The sequence below is a fragment of the Bos grunniens genome, chromosome 27 (assembly GCF_055505025.1).
Source record: "Bos grunniens cultivar Pamir isolate PY7600 chromosome 27, Bosgru_T2T1.0, whole genome shotgun sequence".
Taxonomy (NCBI): domain Eukaryota; kingdom Metazoa; phylum Chordata; class Mammalia; order Artiodactyla; family Bovidae; genus Bos; species Bos grunniens.
In genome coordinates this window covers 2,560,072-2,574,039 of record NC_141191.1, presented here as the reverse complement: position 1 = coordinate 2,574,039, position 13,968 = coordinate 2,560,072, and the positions used below count along the sequence as shown (strand labels likewise).

The 13,968-nt window shown below is 56.8% G+C and overlaps 1 protein-coding gene and 1 long non-coding RNA gene across 12 annotated transcripts in view; both read right to left on the bottom strand.

Annotated features, from left to right (window-relative positions):
• Window positions 1-380: 380 nt before the first annotated feature.
• On the bottom strand, window positions 381-4,073 carry LOC147343404 (uncharacterized). Its single transcript, XR_015156486.1, has 3 exons — window positions 3,695-4,073; window positions 3,040-3,292; window positions 381-2,056 (listed from the first exon to the last, which is right to left on the bottom strand). It is a non-coding gene; the product is annotated as an uncharacterized LOC147343404 (long non-coding RNA).
• Window positions 4,074-4,300: 227 nt separating this feature from the next.
• The window catches only part of ARHGEF10 (Rho guanine nucleotide exchange factor 10), a 62,044-nt gene continuing 52,376 nt past the window's right edge, over window positions 4,301-13,968 (bottom strand). For 8 of the 11 annotated variants that reach the window (XR_015156482.1, XR_015156483.1, XR_015156484.1 and 5 more), the window contains 3 exons: window positions 11,439-11,613; window positions 8,110-8,232; window positions 4,301-5,934 (listed from right to left, as the gene is read on the bottom strand). Coding sequence is in view for 7 of the 11 variants with exons in the window: in XM_086381013.1 (XP_086237139.1) it covers window positions 5,423-5,934; window positions 8,110-8,232; window positions 11,439-11,613 (810 nt within the window). In the remaining 4 variants the exon portion in view is untranslated. Of the gene's footprint in view, window positions 5,935-6,615; window positions 7,719-8,109; window positions 8,233-11,438; window positions 11,614-13,968 lie in introns of those variants that run through there. The other 3 variants (XM_086381017.1, XM_086381018.1, XM_086381019.1) reach the window with 1 other exon arrangement.

Below are 13,968 nucleotides of genomic sequence, written 5' to 3'. Positions count from 1 at the left end.
AACAGAGTATGCTGCCAAGCTCTCTGAAGCACTGCTGACTCCTGACTGAACAGGGCACACACATGGACGGTGCCCTGGTCGTGCCAGTGCAGTCATTTCACACCATACACAGTGCCTGGCCCACGCTCATGCCCTCGCTGTCCTGACGTCAGTATGACAGCAGAGCCTGTCTTTGTGGCCTCATGTAACGGTCAGCACTGTGATCCTCAGTCATTGCTGAGTCAGTGATCCAGTGACCTCACTGGGCCTCTCTCTCATCGCCCTGCACTCTGGTCTGCGTGGACCATGTCAGCTGTTGTGCACACACTTTTCCTCAGCAGACTGCAAGCTACCAGGAGGAGGCGATAAATCCTTGTCAAGCAAGTAAATATTACCATCACTAAATGGCCAATACGTTTATTAGTATCAATCCTAGCAAATGTTCTTTTGGAAAAGAAATAAAAATTTTAGTTGAAGTATTTTCAAGGTATGAATTCATAATGTTCGAGCAAGTTATCTGCAATTAAGTATGACTTCACATAAATCTATGTAGTATGTCTATATGTAAGCACAGGTACAATTCTGCAAAATACTAGGTGTAGAGACACACACTCGCGTGTGCACGCGTGCACACACACACATGTAGGACCCCAGGAGGTGGAGACTCCTTCCATTTTACAGCTGAGGAAATTTAACTCTCAGAGGTTTTCATCATCTCTTTCATTCTGTATAAGGTGGAGCAGGAATTGTAGTTCAGCCCCAAAGCCCTGGTTTATGTTCACAGTGAAACACCATCCTTCCAAATGACTGAATGAATCCATGCTTCAGAGAGCAAATCAGGGGGGCTTCAGTTCAGTTCAGTTCAGTCGCTCAGTCGTGTTCTACTCTTTGCGACCCACGGACTGCAGCACACCTGGTCTCCCTGTCCATCATCAACTCCCCGAGTTTACCCAAACTCATGTCCATTGAGTCGGTGATGCCATCCAACCATCTCATCCTCTGTTGTCCCCTTCTCCTCCCGCCTTCAATCTTTCCCAGCATCAGGGTCTTTTCAAATGAGTCAGCTCATCGCATCAGGTGGCCAAAGTATTAGAGTTTCAGCTTCAGCATCAATCCTTCCAATGACTATTCAGGACTGATTTCCTTTAGGATGGACTGATTGGATCTCCTTGCAGTCCAAGGTGCTCTCAAGAGTCTTCTCCAACACCACAGTTCAAAAGCATGAATTCTTCGGCACTCAGCTTTCTTTATAGTCCAACTCTCACATCCATACATGACTACTGGAAAAACCATAGCCTTGACTAGACAGACCTTTGTAGGCAAAGTAATGTCTCTGCTTTTTAATATGCTGTCTAGGTTGGTCATAACTTTCCTTCCAAGGAGTAAGCATCTTTTAATTTCATGGCTGCAATCACCATCTGCAGTGATTTTGGAGCCCCAAAAAATAAAGTCTGTCACTGTTTCCACTGTTACTCCATCTATATGCCATGAAGTGATGGGACCAGATGCCATGATCTTAGTTTTCTGAATGTTGAGCTTTAAGCCAACTTTTTCACACTCCTCTTTCACTTTCATCAGAGGCTCTTTAGTTCTTCTTCACTTTCTGCCGTAAGGGTAGTGTCAGGAAGGCTTACTAGAGCACAAAGCCACAGTCGGTGTAACAGGAATCGTGTGTGAGAAATGAAATCAGTCCTGCTTCCTTTCACTGCACTGACTCTGCCTACCCCAGAGAAGCTTCATGCTGTGAGCAGAGACCAACCTTGGGGCATGCACGCCCTTGGGGAGGGGGCTGGTTGTGCATCTTGAGAGGGGTCTTCCCCAAGTTGTCATCCAGCTCATGACTCCTGGTTTATGATGCATGATTCCACATAGGACTGTCAGGAGGCTTGCCTGTGACTCTAGAAGGAGACAGAGTGGGACAAGGATGCTGCGGCCAGGGGGCCAGGCCAGCCCGCAAACCTGGTGCTGGCACCGCACAGCCGGAGGGACCCAGGACATCCTGCCTGCAAGGGGGTCCCGGGACCCGGAGAAGCCCTGTCATCCCCGAGGAAGCAGTATGAACAATGGCTTTGATGACCTGCAGGGTTAAACAGGACAGAAATCCAAATTGAAAGGTACCCTCTGTGTTGCTGGCCTCCCCGCTGGTCATACAGTGACTGCAGAACAGCGCTTAATTTGTCAAGTCATCTCTACATGAAGGCCTAACGAGTAAACCTCTAGAGCATAAACTAAATAAGGAGCCTTACCTATTAGACACAAATGTATCCAGGCACTGAGTGAAACCCTCCACCCATCATTCATCTGAATCTCCTGGCAACCTCCTGCAGAAGCTCCTACGGTATTCAGATGAGGAAACGGAGGCTCTAGAAGTAATGAGCCCCCAGCCGGACATCTGGTGAGCACGGCAGGTGCTCTCAGCCCTGGTTTTTGTTTCTGGAAAACTCACTGCAATGGGATTCAGACGCTGGCACAGACTTCACGCACCAGCAAAGCGGCTTTCCAGAGTTGTCTGCCTGCGAGTCTGGACGAGGGATGGGGTTTCTCCCGGGGCTGGGGTTGGGAGCAGAGCCCAGGGCACAGCAGTCAGCCTGATGTCAGCCGAGGACCCTATGGAGCCACAAAATCTGGATGGAGAGCCCTCATCTCCCCACGGTCTGTGCATGAGGGACGCCAGGCTGAGTTTATGCAGAAGCCAGAGTCCACGCCTGACCTGTTCGTAAATCTGAATGCGCGTGTCGAACTTGCTTAAAATACGGAACATTTAGGGGTCTCCTGCCAGGGCAGGTTCCTCTTTCTCTTGGCTGAGTGTGAATCCCAATCTTCTTTAGGCTATAGACTTACCACTATCGTACATCTTACTTAAACACCAATGTAAGCGATGGTGTTTGAACGTGGGCCCTTTGCCTCTGTTCGCATCTGTCAGTCTACATGAGAAGTTCCATTTCAGGACCTAAACAGGGTGTTTTTGTAATCCAGTTGGAAAAGCAGTGCTAAAATGAAACAGACCAGTGAGAAGTTGAGGACATCTGAGAACAGAACAGGAATCCCGGATGTTCATACCAGAAAATTTTGACACCACGCTGTGCGATGTTTGCTGGGGCCGCGAGGAGAGGAGGAGGAGCCGCCGAGGCCTGCCTTGGCCGGGAGAACTCAGGGCGCCCTGTGCCCCGCGAGGTCTGCCAGCATCCCTGGCCCCACACTCAGGACGCCAGCGGCACCCTTGCCCCTGCAGGTGGTGAGCAGACTGCCCCCGGCCCCCGGGTGGAGGGAGCACTTGCCCTGAACGAGAACCACCGAAGCCACAACAGGAATCCTGTAGGTTAGCAGCAAGGAAGGAAACCAACAATTATTTTGGATGAGTAGAAGAAATAAGCCCCATAACGTACTGACGAGAGCATCACATTCTCTGTTGCCTGCCTCACCTAGAGGTGTCGCCCTGACACTGCACCTGTGGGCACAGGGGAGGAAGCCTTCCTGCCTCTTCCAGGCGGTTGCCGCGTTCCCTCCCGGGGGGGGCCCCGGCTGTGCACCCACCACGGCAGGGCAGGCCTCTGCTCTGCGCACCCCCGACCCTTCCACTCATGCTGCCTGCAGGCTTGGCCGTGCTGTCCGGCAGCAAATACACCCCAGCCGCTCGGGAAGGTCACGTCTCAAATGGCAGCCTACACGCTGGGCTGTGCACAGCTGACAAGGGGTCCGTGTGAGCCTGACGTACCGAGGTCCTCTGGATCCAAGTGGACGCTCTGGGGGACGGAGTTCCCAGCTGGACAGTCAGGCTAACCAGTACTCAGTCACTGCTGGCGAGGCCAGTGGACACAGAGGGCAGGGCTCCGGGATCAGCTCCGCGGGCGGCTCTGAGGTCCGTGCCCCGGGCCTTGTCTGCCGGTTCCGTGCCCTGGCTGCACTCCAGGCGGCCGCTTCCAGCAGAGGTCCCGGCCCTCCCCTCACTCCTCCTGTGAGTCCAGCCCTGTTGTCCCAGACCTGGGGAGCACAGGAAAGCTGGCCCCAGCCTGACTTTCCACCGGCGTCGCCTGCAGCCCCAGGGCGCCCGCCCGCCCGTCTCCCTGCACCCCGCGGCCCTGGCCTGACTTCCTGCTGGCACGCGGGCCCCGGGAGCACATGTCCACACGACGTCACTAAAAATAAGACTGGGGGGTTCTCGACTGCATCCCTGGAGTCTCTCAGCAGCGACTGGCGATTGAAAGTATCCTTCCACAAGGGCCTGGTGCCGCCTCTGGGAAGGGACCAGTGGGCGGTCCTGCCAACCTAAGTGTCCCCTCTGCGTTTTACGGGAACAAAAGGCAACTCACGCTGTTGGATGTTGTATTTTTAAATAAAAAGACTTTATTTATGAAATAAGATAGCAGCTAGCAGTTTAAGGAAACCTGGGGAGATATTACTTCACATGGGGGCACATATGCACCTTGGAAAATATTTGGCTAAGTCACAAAATTAGCATTTTTAGTCAGCTTTAAAGTGCTGAATTCACTCAGGTAAATGCCTGCACTGTCTTTTCTTAACCACCCAGTGAGTAGAACATCGGGAGACAGATACACATGGAGCACAGGGAACCCAGGTCACTCGCTCACGGTGACCGAGGCAGGCGGCCTGTGTGCCAGGGCTGTGCTGACCAAGGGCCCCCCCACCTGTGTCCTGTGTTCACTGCCAGCAAGGCCACACCCCCGACCTGCACCACACATGCTCCAGGACACGTTCAAAGCCAGACAGCACTCCTGGTCGACAGGTGCAAACACAGCAGGAAAGGATGGACCGAAACGCCGCCTGCCCAGCTCCGGCAACACAAAGACACAAGCATTTCTGACGTGGGTGTGTTTTGGTGTCGAGGCTTGACTCTAAATATTGATAGGAATTGAGCATTTTGGTTCAACGGAAACATTATTTGTGAAATGTTACACATAATATATTGACTAAAACTTTGTTAATTTGTTTAATAGAAAATTGCGATATAAAAATACTACTTTGTTAAAAATACACAATACATGCATTATAGCACTTTGGAAAACCCAGCTCACCTCAGAAAGCAAATACCACCACTTGGACTGGTATATTTTAACCAGCTTTCTTCATTGTTACAAAGTCTACTTTGGCGTTAAAGGATATACAACATAAATAAAAGTAGTGAATCTGAATCAAGTAAAATTGCTCTGAGACTGTTAATAAACCCCTCCACTACTGCACATGTGGGACTTCCTGTGAGTTCCGAGTCTGCGAGCTCTGCAGGTAACGGGGCAGACACGGAGCACCCTCAGCTCCACGAGCGTTCACCCGGGGCTCTGCTGCGGGAGGAGCAGCGGGGGGCTGCCCAGAGATGCCCCCAGGACGGTATTGCACATTTCGGCCCCAGAGACGGTCAGGGATCCGTCCCCAAGCAGCTCGACAGCGGTGAGCCCGCACAGGGCGTCGGCCTCAGCGGGCCCCTGGCTCACACGTGCAGCAGGGGGATCTGCCAGACCATGAGGGATGAGGCCAGCTCCTCCGGCCGCTGTGGCCTGGCCTTCCTGCTCACGCGCCGGTGGCCCTGGCCCCCACAGGCCACCAGCACGGAGCTGGCCCTGGGCCTTCGGGCCCGCCGGCCTCGGCTGGGGGACGTGCAGGGTAGGCGCAGGAGGTCCTGGGCGAGGCTCTCCTCCGGCCGGGGCTCCAGGGAGCCAGAGCCCTGGGAAGGGGTCGGGGACCCAGACGAGGAGGAGACGTCGCTGCCCTGGGTGACGGAGCCCGGCGAAGTACCCAGCCAGACCGCGTCGGGGCCGCCCCGGCCCATGCAGAGCCCCGGCCCCTCGCTGGAGGGCACATCCCGCTGCTCGTCATCCTGGGGGTCAGCACCGGGTGGCGGGCTGTCCCTGGGCCTGTCCTTGTCAGCCTTGAGGGCGGCCGCAGCCACGACCAGGAACTTGACAGGCCCGTGGTGCGCGTGGTGGGAGACCAGGCCCCGTCCTGCAAGGGCACAGGGTGAGTTCGGCCCTCCCTGCACTCCCCAGCCACCCCGCCACTCGGGACTCCCCATATGTGGCGGCTCAGAAGGAAAACAGCGCCCAGGCCACGTTCCCTTGCGCTTCCAGCTACTCTGAGAACACCCTCAGAACCATGGTCTAAAGAAGTACACCCACGGCTTTTGTCAACGGTATCTCAGTCTGGTACTTGCTTAGAATGGTTAAAGTGATAAAACAGGTATTTTGTTCTTTGCTTCAGAGCTTTCTCACCTGCTCTATGTGCTAAATCAATTCAGTCGTGTCTGAATCTGTGAGACCCCATGGAGCCCGCCAGGCTCCTCTGTCCATGGGATTCTCCCAGCAAGAATACTGGAGTGGGTTGCCATGCCCTCCTCTACGGGATCTTCCCAACCCAGGGATCTAAACCTGAGTCTCTTACATCTCCTGCTTTGGCAGCTGGGTTCCTTACCACTAGCGCCACCTGGGAAGCCCATGTCTAATATGACTTCCACCTCTTCCTTACAAACTGGCACCTAATATGGTCACTCAGTTCATTTTACTCCATCCTCTCCCACTACCTGTCCACCATCCTGTAGTAAAGAGACATCTCATATAACAAATGGAGAAGGTAAAGTTTCATTTGGGTAAAAGAATAAGGCTAGATGAAGTACAAGCTAGAATCAAGATTGCCAGGAAAAATATCAATAATCTCAGATATGCAGATGACACCACCCTTACAGCAGAAAGCGAAGAAGAACTAAAGAATCTCTTGATGAAAGTGAAAGAAGAGAGTCAAAAAGTTGGCTTAAAGCTCAACAGTCAGAAAACTAAGATCATGGCATCCGGTTCCATCACTTAATGGCAAATAGATGTGGAAACAATGGAAACAGTGATAGATTATTTTGGGGGGCTCCAAAATCACTGCAGATGGTGACTGCAGCCATGAAATTCAACGATGCTTACTCCTTGGAAGAAAAGTTATGGCCAACCTAGACAGCATATTAACAAGCAGAGACATTATTTTGCCTACAAAGGTCCACCTAGTCAAAACTATGGTTTTCTAGTAATCCCCTATGGATGTGAGAGCTGAACTATAAAGAAAGGTGAGCACCAAAGAATTGATGCTTTAGAATTGTGGTGTTAGGGAGAAGACTCTTGAGAATTTTTTGGACTGCAAGGAGATCCAACCAGTCCATCCTAAAGGAGATCAGTCCTGAATGTTCATTGGAAGGACTGACGTTGAAGCTGAAACTCCATTACTTTGGCCACCTGATGCGAAGAACAGACTCATTTGAAAAGACCCTGATGCTGGGAAAGATTGAAGGCGGGAGGAGAAGGGGACGACATAGGTTGAGATGGTTGGATGGCATCACCAACTCAATGGACATGAGTTTGAGTAAACTCTGTGAGCTGGTGATGGACAGGGAGGCCTGGCGTGCCCAGTCCATGAGGTCGCAAAGAGTCAGACACGACTGAGTAACTGAACTGAATGGAAAAAAACAGGGTGTCCTTCCAACTTCTGTTTAGAAGTGTATTCCCTTCAGAGCATTCTCTGCTGTTGCTGTTGCTCCCTCTGTACTCGAGTGAGGTGAGACACGTCTCGCAGCCCTGAGCTTGGACACGCAGGTCGTTTCCTGCTCTTTCCGCATCAGGCCCGCTCCTCCATCTGGCTGCTTCCCGAGACAGGCTCCTGAAGGGGAAACCTGACTGCTGACGCTAGAGTGTCTTCAGGTCCTTGACACCCAGGTGCTTTCCAAAAGGCCGTGCCTATTGGAGCTCCTCCCAACACTGCACAAAAGCACAACCGAGCCTGCTCAGCTGCTGGTCTCTTCTGCTGCAAAGCATACCAGCATCCGTCTTCACTGAGTAAAGGCATATAGCAAGACAGAGACTAACAGATGGAGAAAAAGGTAACATGAAAACATGTTTTCAGGAGGAGGGTCTCCCTGGACCACTGATGACAGAAACAGGAAAATAAAAGCATGACCTGATGATTCAAGTTGATAAACAGTCTTTACAGGACGAAATGAAGGAAAGAAGGGTGGGAGGAAAGGAGAGCGAGAAGCCACCGAGATAATTCATACTAAGTGAAGACACAGCTGGACACAGACCCGTGGGTTCAGTAAGCGTCCGGGACAAGAAGAGGCCCCAGAGACGCAGACGCGTGGGGTGCACTTACCGGTCACCTTGGGGATTCCCTGCAGACGCGGGACAGGCAGGGCCACCACGACACCCAGGCTGGTGCCCACCATCAGCAGGCCGTGGCAGACGAGCAGGCTGGTCACAGACAGCCGCTGGTGCCCTGGACGGAGGGGACAAGAGAGCTTCTGCCCGCAGCCCAAGCTCCGGGGCAGCAGTCCCGGGAACTGCCCAGAAACACTGCAGACCCCCACCCCGAGTGCTCCCCAAGCCACATCTCCCAGGAAAGCGGGTGTTGCCAGAGCCCTAAGCTCACGCTGCGATGCTGCAGCCAGATGAGGAAGACTCTGAGGAGTGGGTACGTCCCGGCTGCACTCAGGACCACACAGCCGCGGCCAAGGGACAATCCAGGCATGACACTCTAGGCACCACTGGGCCGGCGCTTCCAGAGCCGAGCACATCCCCCAGAGCCGTGCAGGAATACCATCTACTTCCAGGCAGAGCCACACGCGCACACACACACGCATGCACACACACACACACACGTCAGACAGCGGCCACCGTGAGCCAGGGCCCACTTGCACAGAAGAGACCCCACTGTGGGTCGGGCTCCCAGGGCAGCCCACCCCAAGCCTCTCAGGGAAGAGACACAACTGAACGCTGCACAGAGGTCTGTGGGCAGGAGATGCCTGAGGTCTGGGCAGCTCTGGGAAATACTGAGACGAGACTCTGGAGTCCCAGGGAGGGCTGACTCTGGGCTCAGGGCCACCCCTCTGCGACCCTGCCCCCAGCAGCAGCGCCTCCAGCAGGAGCTCAGCCAGGCGCCATCCAGTGGCTCCCTTCAGCGCTGCACTCGAGCGCGAGACCAGCCGTCCAGGCTGCTCCCAGGAAGCCAGGAGGACGCTTAAGAACAGCTGGACCCTTCTGTTCCCCAGAAACGAGTCATTTCCAGCTTTTCTGCATTTGACCTGAAGTTCCCCTTAGATAAACAGTGTGAAAATGAATGGTCTAAACGCAAAAGCCAAAGGCAGGTCAGCATATCTACAGAAGTCCCTTTATGATTACTTTTGCAGCAACAACCACCACCAAACGAAAAGAGCAGCTACGGAAGCCAAAGCGTTGGTTTTACTTCTAAACACAGGCACGTGGTTTTTAAAAAGCTAGTGTACAAAGTTCCCAGGATCCTGAACGTGTGCCTGTGGGGGCGGCTGGGGCTCTGGCAATGACTAGGACCTGCATGTCTGCCTGCATCTCAGTCTGCTCCCTGGCTCAAAAACAGTTACTCTCGAGTCTGGTTTAAGTTGCTGAATTCCCTTCTGATGTGATTGATGGGACTTAGAAAAGCTACAGTGACTTTTTGATTAGATAGAAAACGTGGCTGTTTCATTTGGTGGCGTCACCCCTGGAAGGCACTGCGTTCGCTGCCCGGGCCCTGCGAAGGCCGATCTGACGCGCACTCAGCACGCTCCACCCGCCCTGCCGCCCTGGACACAGCAGGAAACAGCTGCATCCTGGTGTCCCTCGTGACCCAGAGGACACGCCACCCTCTGAACCTTGGCCAGAACCCCCCACCCCCAGAGGGGAGCTGGGAAGGCTGATCGGCTGCCCTTGCAAACGTGCGTGCTGACCCAAGGCGCCACTACCGTCTGCTGAATCCGACACGGCTTATGGCAAACGTGTGGCACTAACGGTGCTCAGAGTGAGCTCCAGACAGGACAGAAAGAGGTGGCTCATCACGCAGACCTGGCCCACAGGAGCGCCGGCCAAGCCCCCGTAAACTAAACAGGTCATCAACACTGTGACAAAAACAGGCATGAGTTACTGTATATATTTTTTTCCAACTCTTATTCCTCCTCGCCTGGAAAGTCTTCATTTCTAGAACCTACTGGGATTGCACATTCCGAGAGAGCACAAAGGGACAGGTTACGTGTTACTGCCGTTTCTGCATAAAAAGCAAAGCCCACTCAGTGGCCTCAGGAACACAGCTGTAGAATGAGGCCCACACAAGCGTGTCCAGGGTGACAGGAGCCCAGTGGCTGCAATGCCACAGACCCGTGGTGCACTGACTGAAGGCCTGAGTGTCAGGCAGAACACCACGAGGCACTCACTGTGCACCACTGGCCCGAGGGTAAGACGATTCAAGAAGACACGCGAGAGGGGTTCCCTGCTCCCAGATCACCAGTGCACCGAGAACCAGACCCGCGGCAGACAGCTATATGAACATCTTGGCAACGCTGTCGGTGAGGCCACGGCCTCATGCCAGTGTACCCGAGTTCTGCTCTAACTTCCACTTTCCTCATGGCCTGCCACACCTGGTGGCTCCAAATCCAGAAGTAAAATACGAGATGCAGACAGAGCACAAACCCCCGGGTACCACCGAGCTTCTGAGGATGTCTCACACGACACACTGACATGGAGCCCACGCCAACCAGAGACTCCGCCTCGACGGGCCACAGCTCAGGAGGAAAGGACCCAGGCCTGGAGCACGCGGGGCGGAGCGGGCAGGTGGGCAGGCACGGGCCCATGACAGTGGGCAAGGCCATGTGGTCCTGAGCCTGATAGCAGGAGCCACGCTGGTGGGTAAGACACAGGGCATTAGCCAGAGGCGGGGATGGGGAGAGAGGGAGATGGGGCCCACCCGCAGCCCAGCGCACACGGGCCACGGGCCTGCTGGGCTCTGACCCACGGGGACTGGGGGCTGCGGCGCCTGGGGGCCCACACAGATCCGTTCACACCACGCAGGGCGGCCTTTGCTCTGCCAGCAGCCAGGAGAGGCGGCCAATGTGGAGAAGGACAGGACGCACCTGAGGTGTGAGCATGCTTCCAGAAGGCCTGCTGAGACATGCACACGTGCCAGGCAACTCACGTACATACTAGCTACATGCATGTACATACTCATACACACGGGCCACGTGCTGATACATGACAAGCACATGTGCATACATAATAGCCACATGCCTACATACACACGCACGCACGCGCGACACACGCAGCCCACACCCCCCTGCTCTGCATGCTGGCTGCTCTGAGTCCCGCTGTGGGAGCACCTCCCTTCCTGGGGCTGGTGGAGCCCAGTGGGCCCGCCCTGTGACTCCCCAGGGCCCCCACAGCCTCCGGCCAGTCTCCCCCATCCTCCGCTCCTCTACTTCAGGTCCTGCCCACCCCCGACCCCGGGGCCTGCTGACCACAAGGAACAGTCCGCAACCCTCGGCTCTGAGGAGGGCGCCCCGCTGGGCCCCGCGCCCCAGCCCTGGGGAGGCCCCACCTGGCAGCATGTGGTGGACGGGGGTGGCGCCCCAGCCCTGGGGAGGCCCTACCTGGCAGCATGTGGTGGACGCGGGTGGCGCCCCAGCCCTGGGGAGGCCCTACCTGGCAGCATGTGGTGGACGGGGGTGGCAATGTTGACATCCTGCAGGTGCTTGAGCGTCTCCGTGTGGAACAGGCGGAGCGTGGATCCCGAGGTGAAGGCGACCCAGATGCCCACGCCGGCGATGGCCATGTGCGAGACCACCATGCCCTCCTCCTGGTGGGCCTCCAGCTGGCCCTGCGGAGACAAGGGAACAGACACGGTGTGGCGTCGGGTGCTGCGCACTGAGTCTCAGGCGGCCTGTCATCCCCCCATCTGTGTGCGGTGTCCAGCCAGCACCCCAGACCTCACCTCCCGTCAACCACCTGCCATGAGGGCACTGTCACCCCAGACCCAGGGGCGCTGAGCAGCAGGCCCTGGACGCGTGTGGACCCATCAGCCCCAACGTGAAGGGAGCGAGGGGCCGCACTGCCCATGGGGAGACCCGGGAGGCAGCAGGATGCTCGCCCGCTCTCAGCACCCCTCCACGTCCCCCACTCCGGTCCCTGCACGGCCACCTGCTGCTGCTCTGGCTGACCGGGTCCCCCCGAGCCTCTGGGCTGAGCGTGTCCCCACCTCCACCCTGACTGCCCTGCTCTGGGAGAACCCCAGGAGGACCCCCACACCCTGTGCCCACAGTGGACAGCTGGTGCTGGGCAGCTGCGGTCACTGCCAAGGACTGAGGGGCAGGCGGGGTGAAGCCCAGAGACTCGGAGCGAAGGAACAGCATGCCCACAGAAGCCCTCTTAGCCCAGAGTGGATCACAATCCTGCCCCACTCCCTGCCCTGGAAAGAGGTCACTGAAGACCCCCTAAGGGTAGACAGCAGGTTCACCCCTGTCCTGGGGCTGCTCCTCAAGTGCTGAGAGCAGGAGCGTTCACCACCCGCGACGTAGGCCGTGCACCGTCCTCGCACACACACGGGAAGGGTCTGCTGGCAAACCTTCCCGCCACACCCACACCGCCGGGCACACCCGAGCTGGACCTGCGAGTGCGCTTTTAGTAGGGTGGGGATTCCAGTCCCTAGGCGTCACACCCCGTCTTAAGTGAAGGTGGCCCCGAACACCTTGGGGGGTTTCTGAGGCCGCTGCACAGGGGCTGCAGAGCCTGGGGAGGAATGGCCAGGGGTCACCCCAAAGCCAGAACTCCGGCACCACCGAGATTCTGGAGCCGCGGCGCTCAGTGGCTGGAGCACACAGTTCTGTCGCCACCACGAGCCACAGCCACACGTTCCCTCGGAAGGCAGGCCCCTCCAACACGCATGTGCGCCTCCCACAGAGTCTCCCAATAATCACAAGTGCAATTTAAACATGCCAGCAGGCTGGGCCGGCGTCTCAGTCAGGAAGGCGTCCTGAGTCCTCAGGGAGAGGCCCTCCTGAGCGCACGCGGAACCCCACGGTCCGCTTTCTGGGGAAGGACAGCCTGCGCTCCAGCAGCACTCGGGCCTCAGCTCCCCAACGCCGTCTGCGGCACGCGTCAGCGCTCCTCTGCTGTCACTGCTGTCTCCGTGGGGGTGACACGGTGTCTCACGGGCGCTTCAGTCTGTATTTCCTTGAAGACTAACGATGTGGTGTGCCCTTCCCTGAGTGCGTGGGCCTACTGGGTATCTTCCCTGCGGAATGGTCCATGCAGAGCCTTGGTCCACTTGTGAACTTATTCCTGCTCTGACTCTTGAGCCGTTTAATGTACATCCTTGGCAGGTCCATGACTGGTCTGTCAATGTGTCCTGCCTCCCGAGGGTCGGCTTTGCACTCTGTTGGCAGCCTGTGGAGGGGCTGGGCTGCCCCACCTGCGTCATCACGTGACAGACACAGCGGTTCTCTCCTGACGGGCCTCCCAGTGGACGGTCTTGGTCCTCGTCTTCTGAGAACCGGCGCAGACCCCTCAGGAAGCCCACTGCCCAGACGGGGCTGCAGGAAGTGGGCGCCTGGTGTCACCCCACACCCCGTGCACCGCCGAGAGAGTGGGCGGCCGGCCTGCGGACCGCGTGCAGACACTGACCTCCCATGTCCGGTCACCTCCGAGGGAGAGCTCAGGACAGCGGGGCCACCCCGGGAGGCAGGGCCAGGGGGCCCCCCAGAGAGGAACAGGGCGCCACGGGGCCGTCCCCACGCTCCCAGAGCTTGACGGAGCACCATGCCTGCGGCCCTCTGGCGGGCGACTGTCTCAGCGTCAGTGCTGAGGCTTCTGCAGGGAGCCCGGAGGCCGCAGTCTGGGGAGGCGGCCGGTCCCACCCCCGCCCAGCCTGGGGCAGGCCCGCTGCTTCTCCAGAACCACCGTCCTGCGGGTCCTCCGGTCACATGTCTCCCAGGAGGAACTCACAGGCCGGTCCTGGTGCCCCCCCGACTGGGCCCCGCGGGCCCACGCCACCTCGTTCCCTCCAGAAGGGCCTCAGTCCCCACCCCGCTGCCCTCCACCCACAGGCACGGGAACTTTCCCACGGAGCTCTGCGGTAACGCTCTCAGTGCCTCTTCTGCGGCCAACCTCATGCCCCTCCCCTCAACGCCTCTCAGAAAATCCTCTGGGAAGACAGATTTCCTCACTTCTGGTCGGT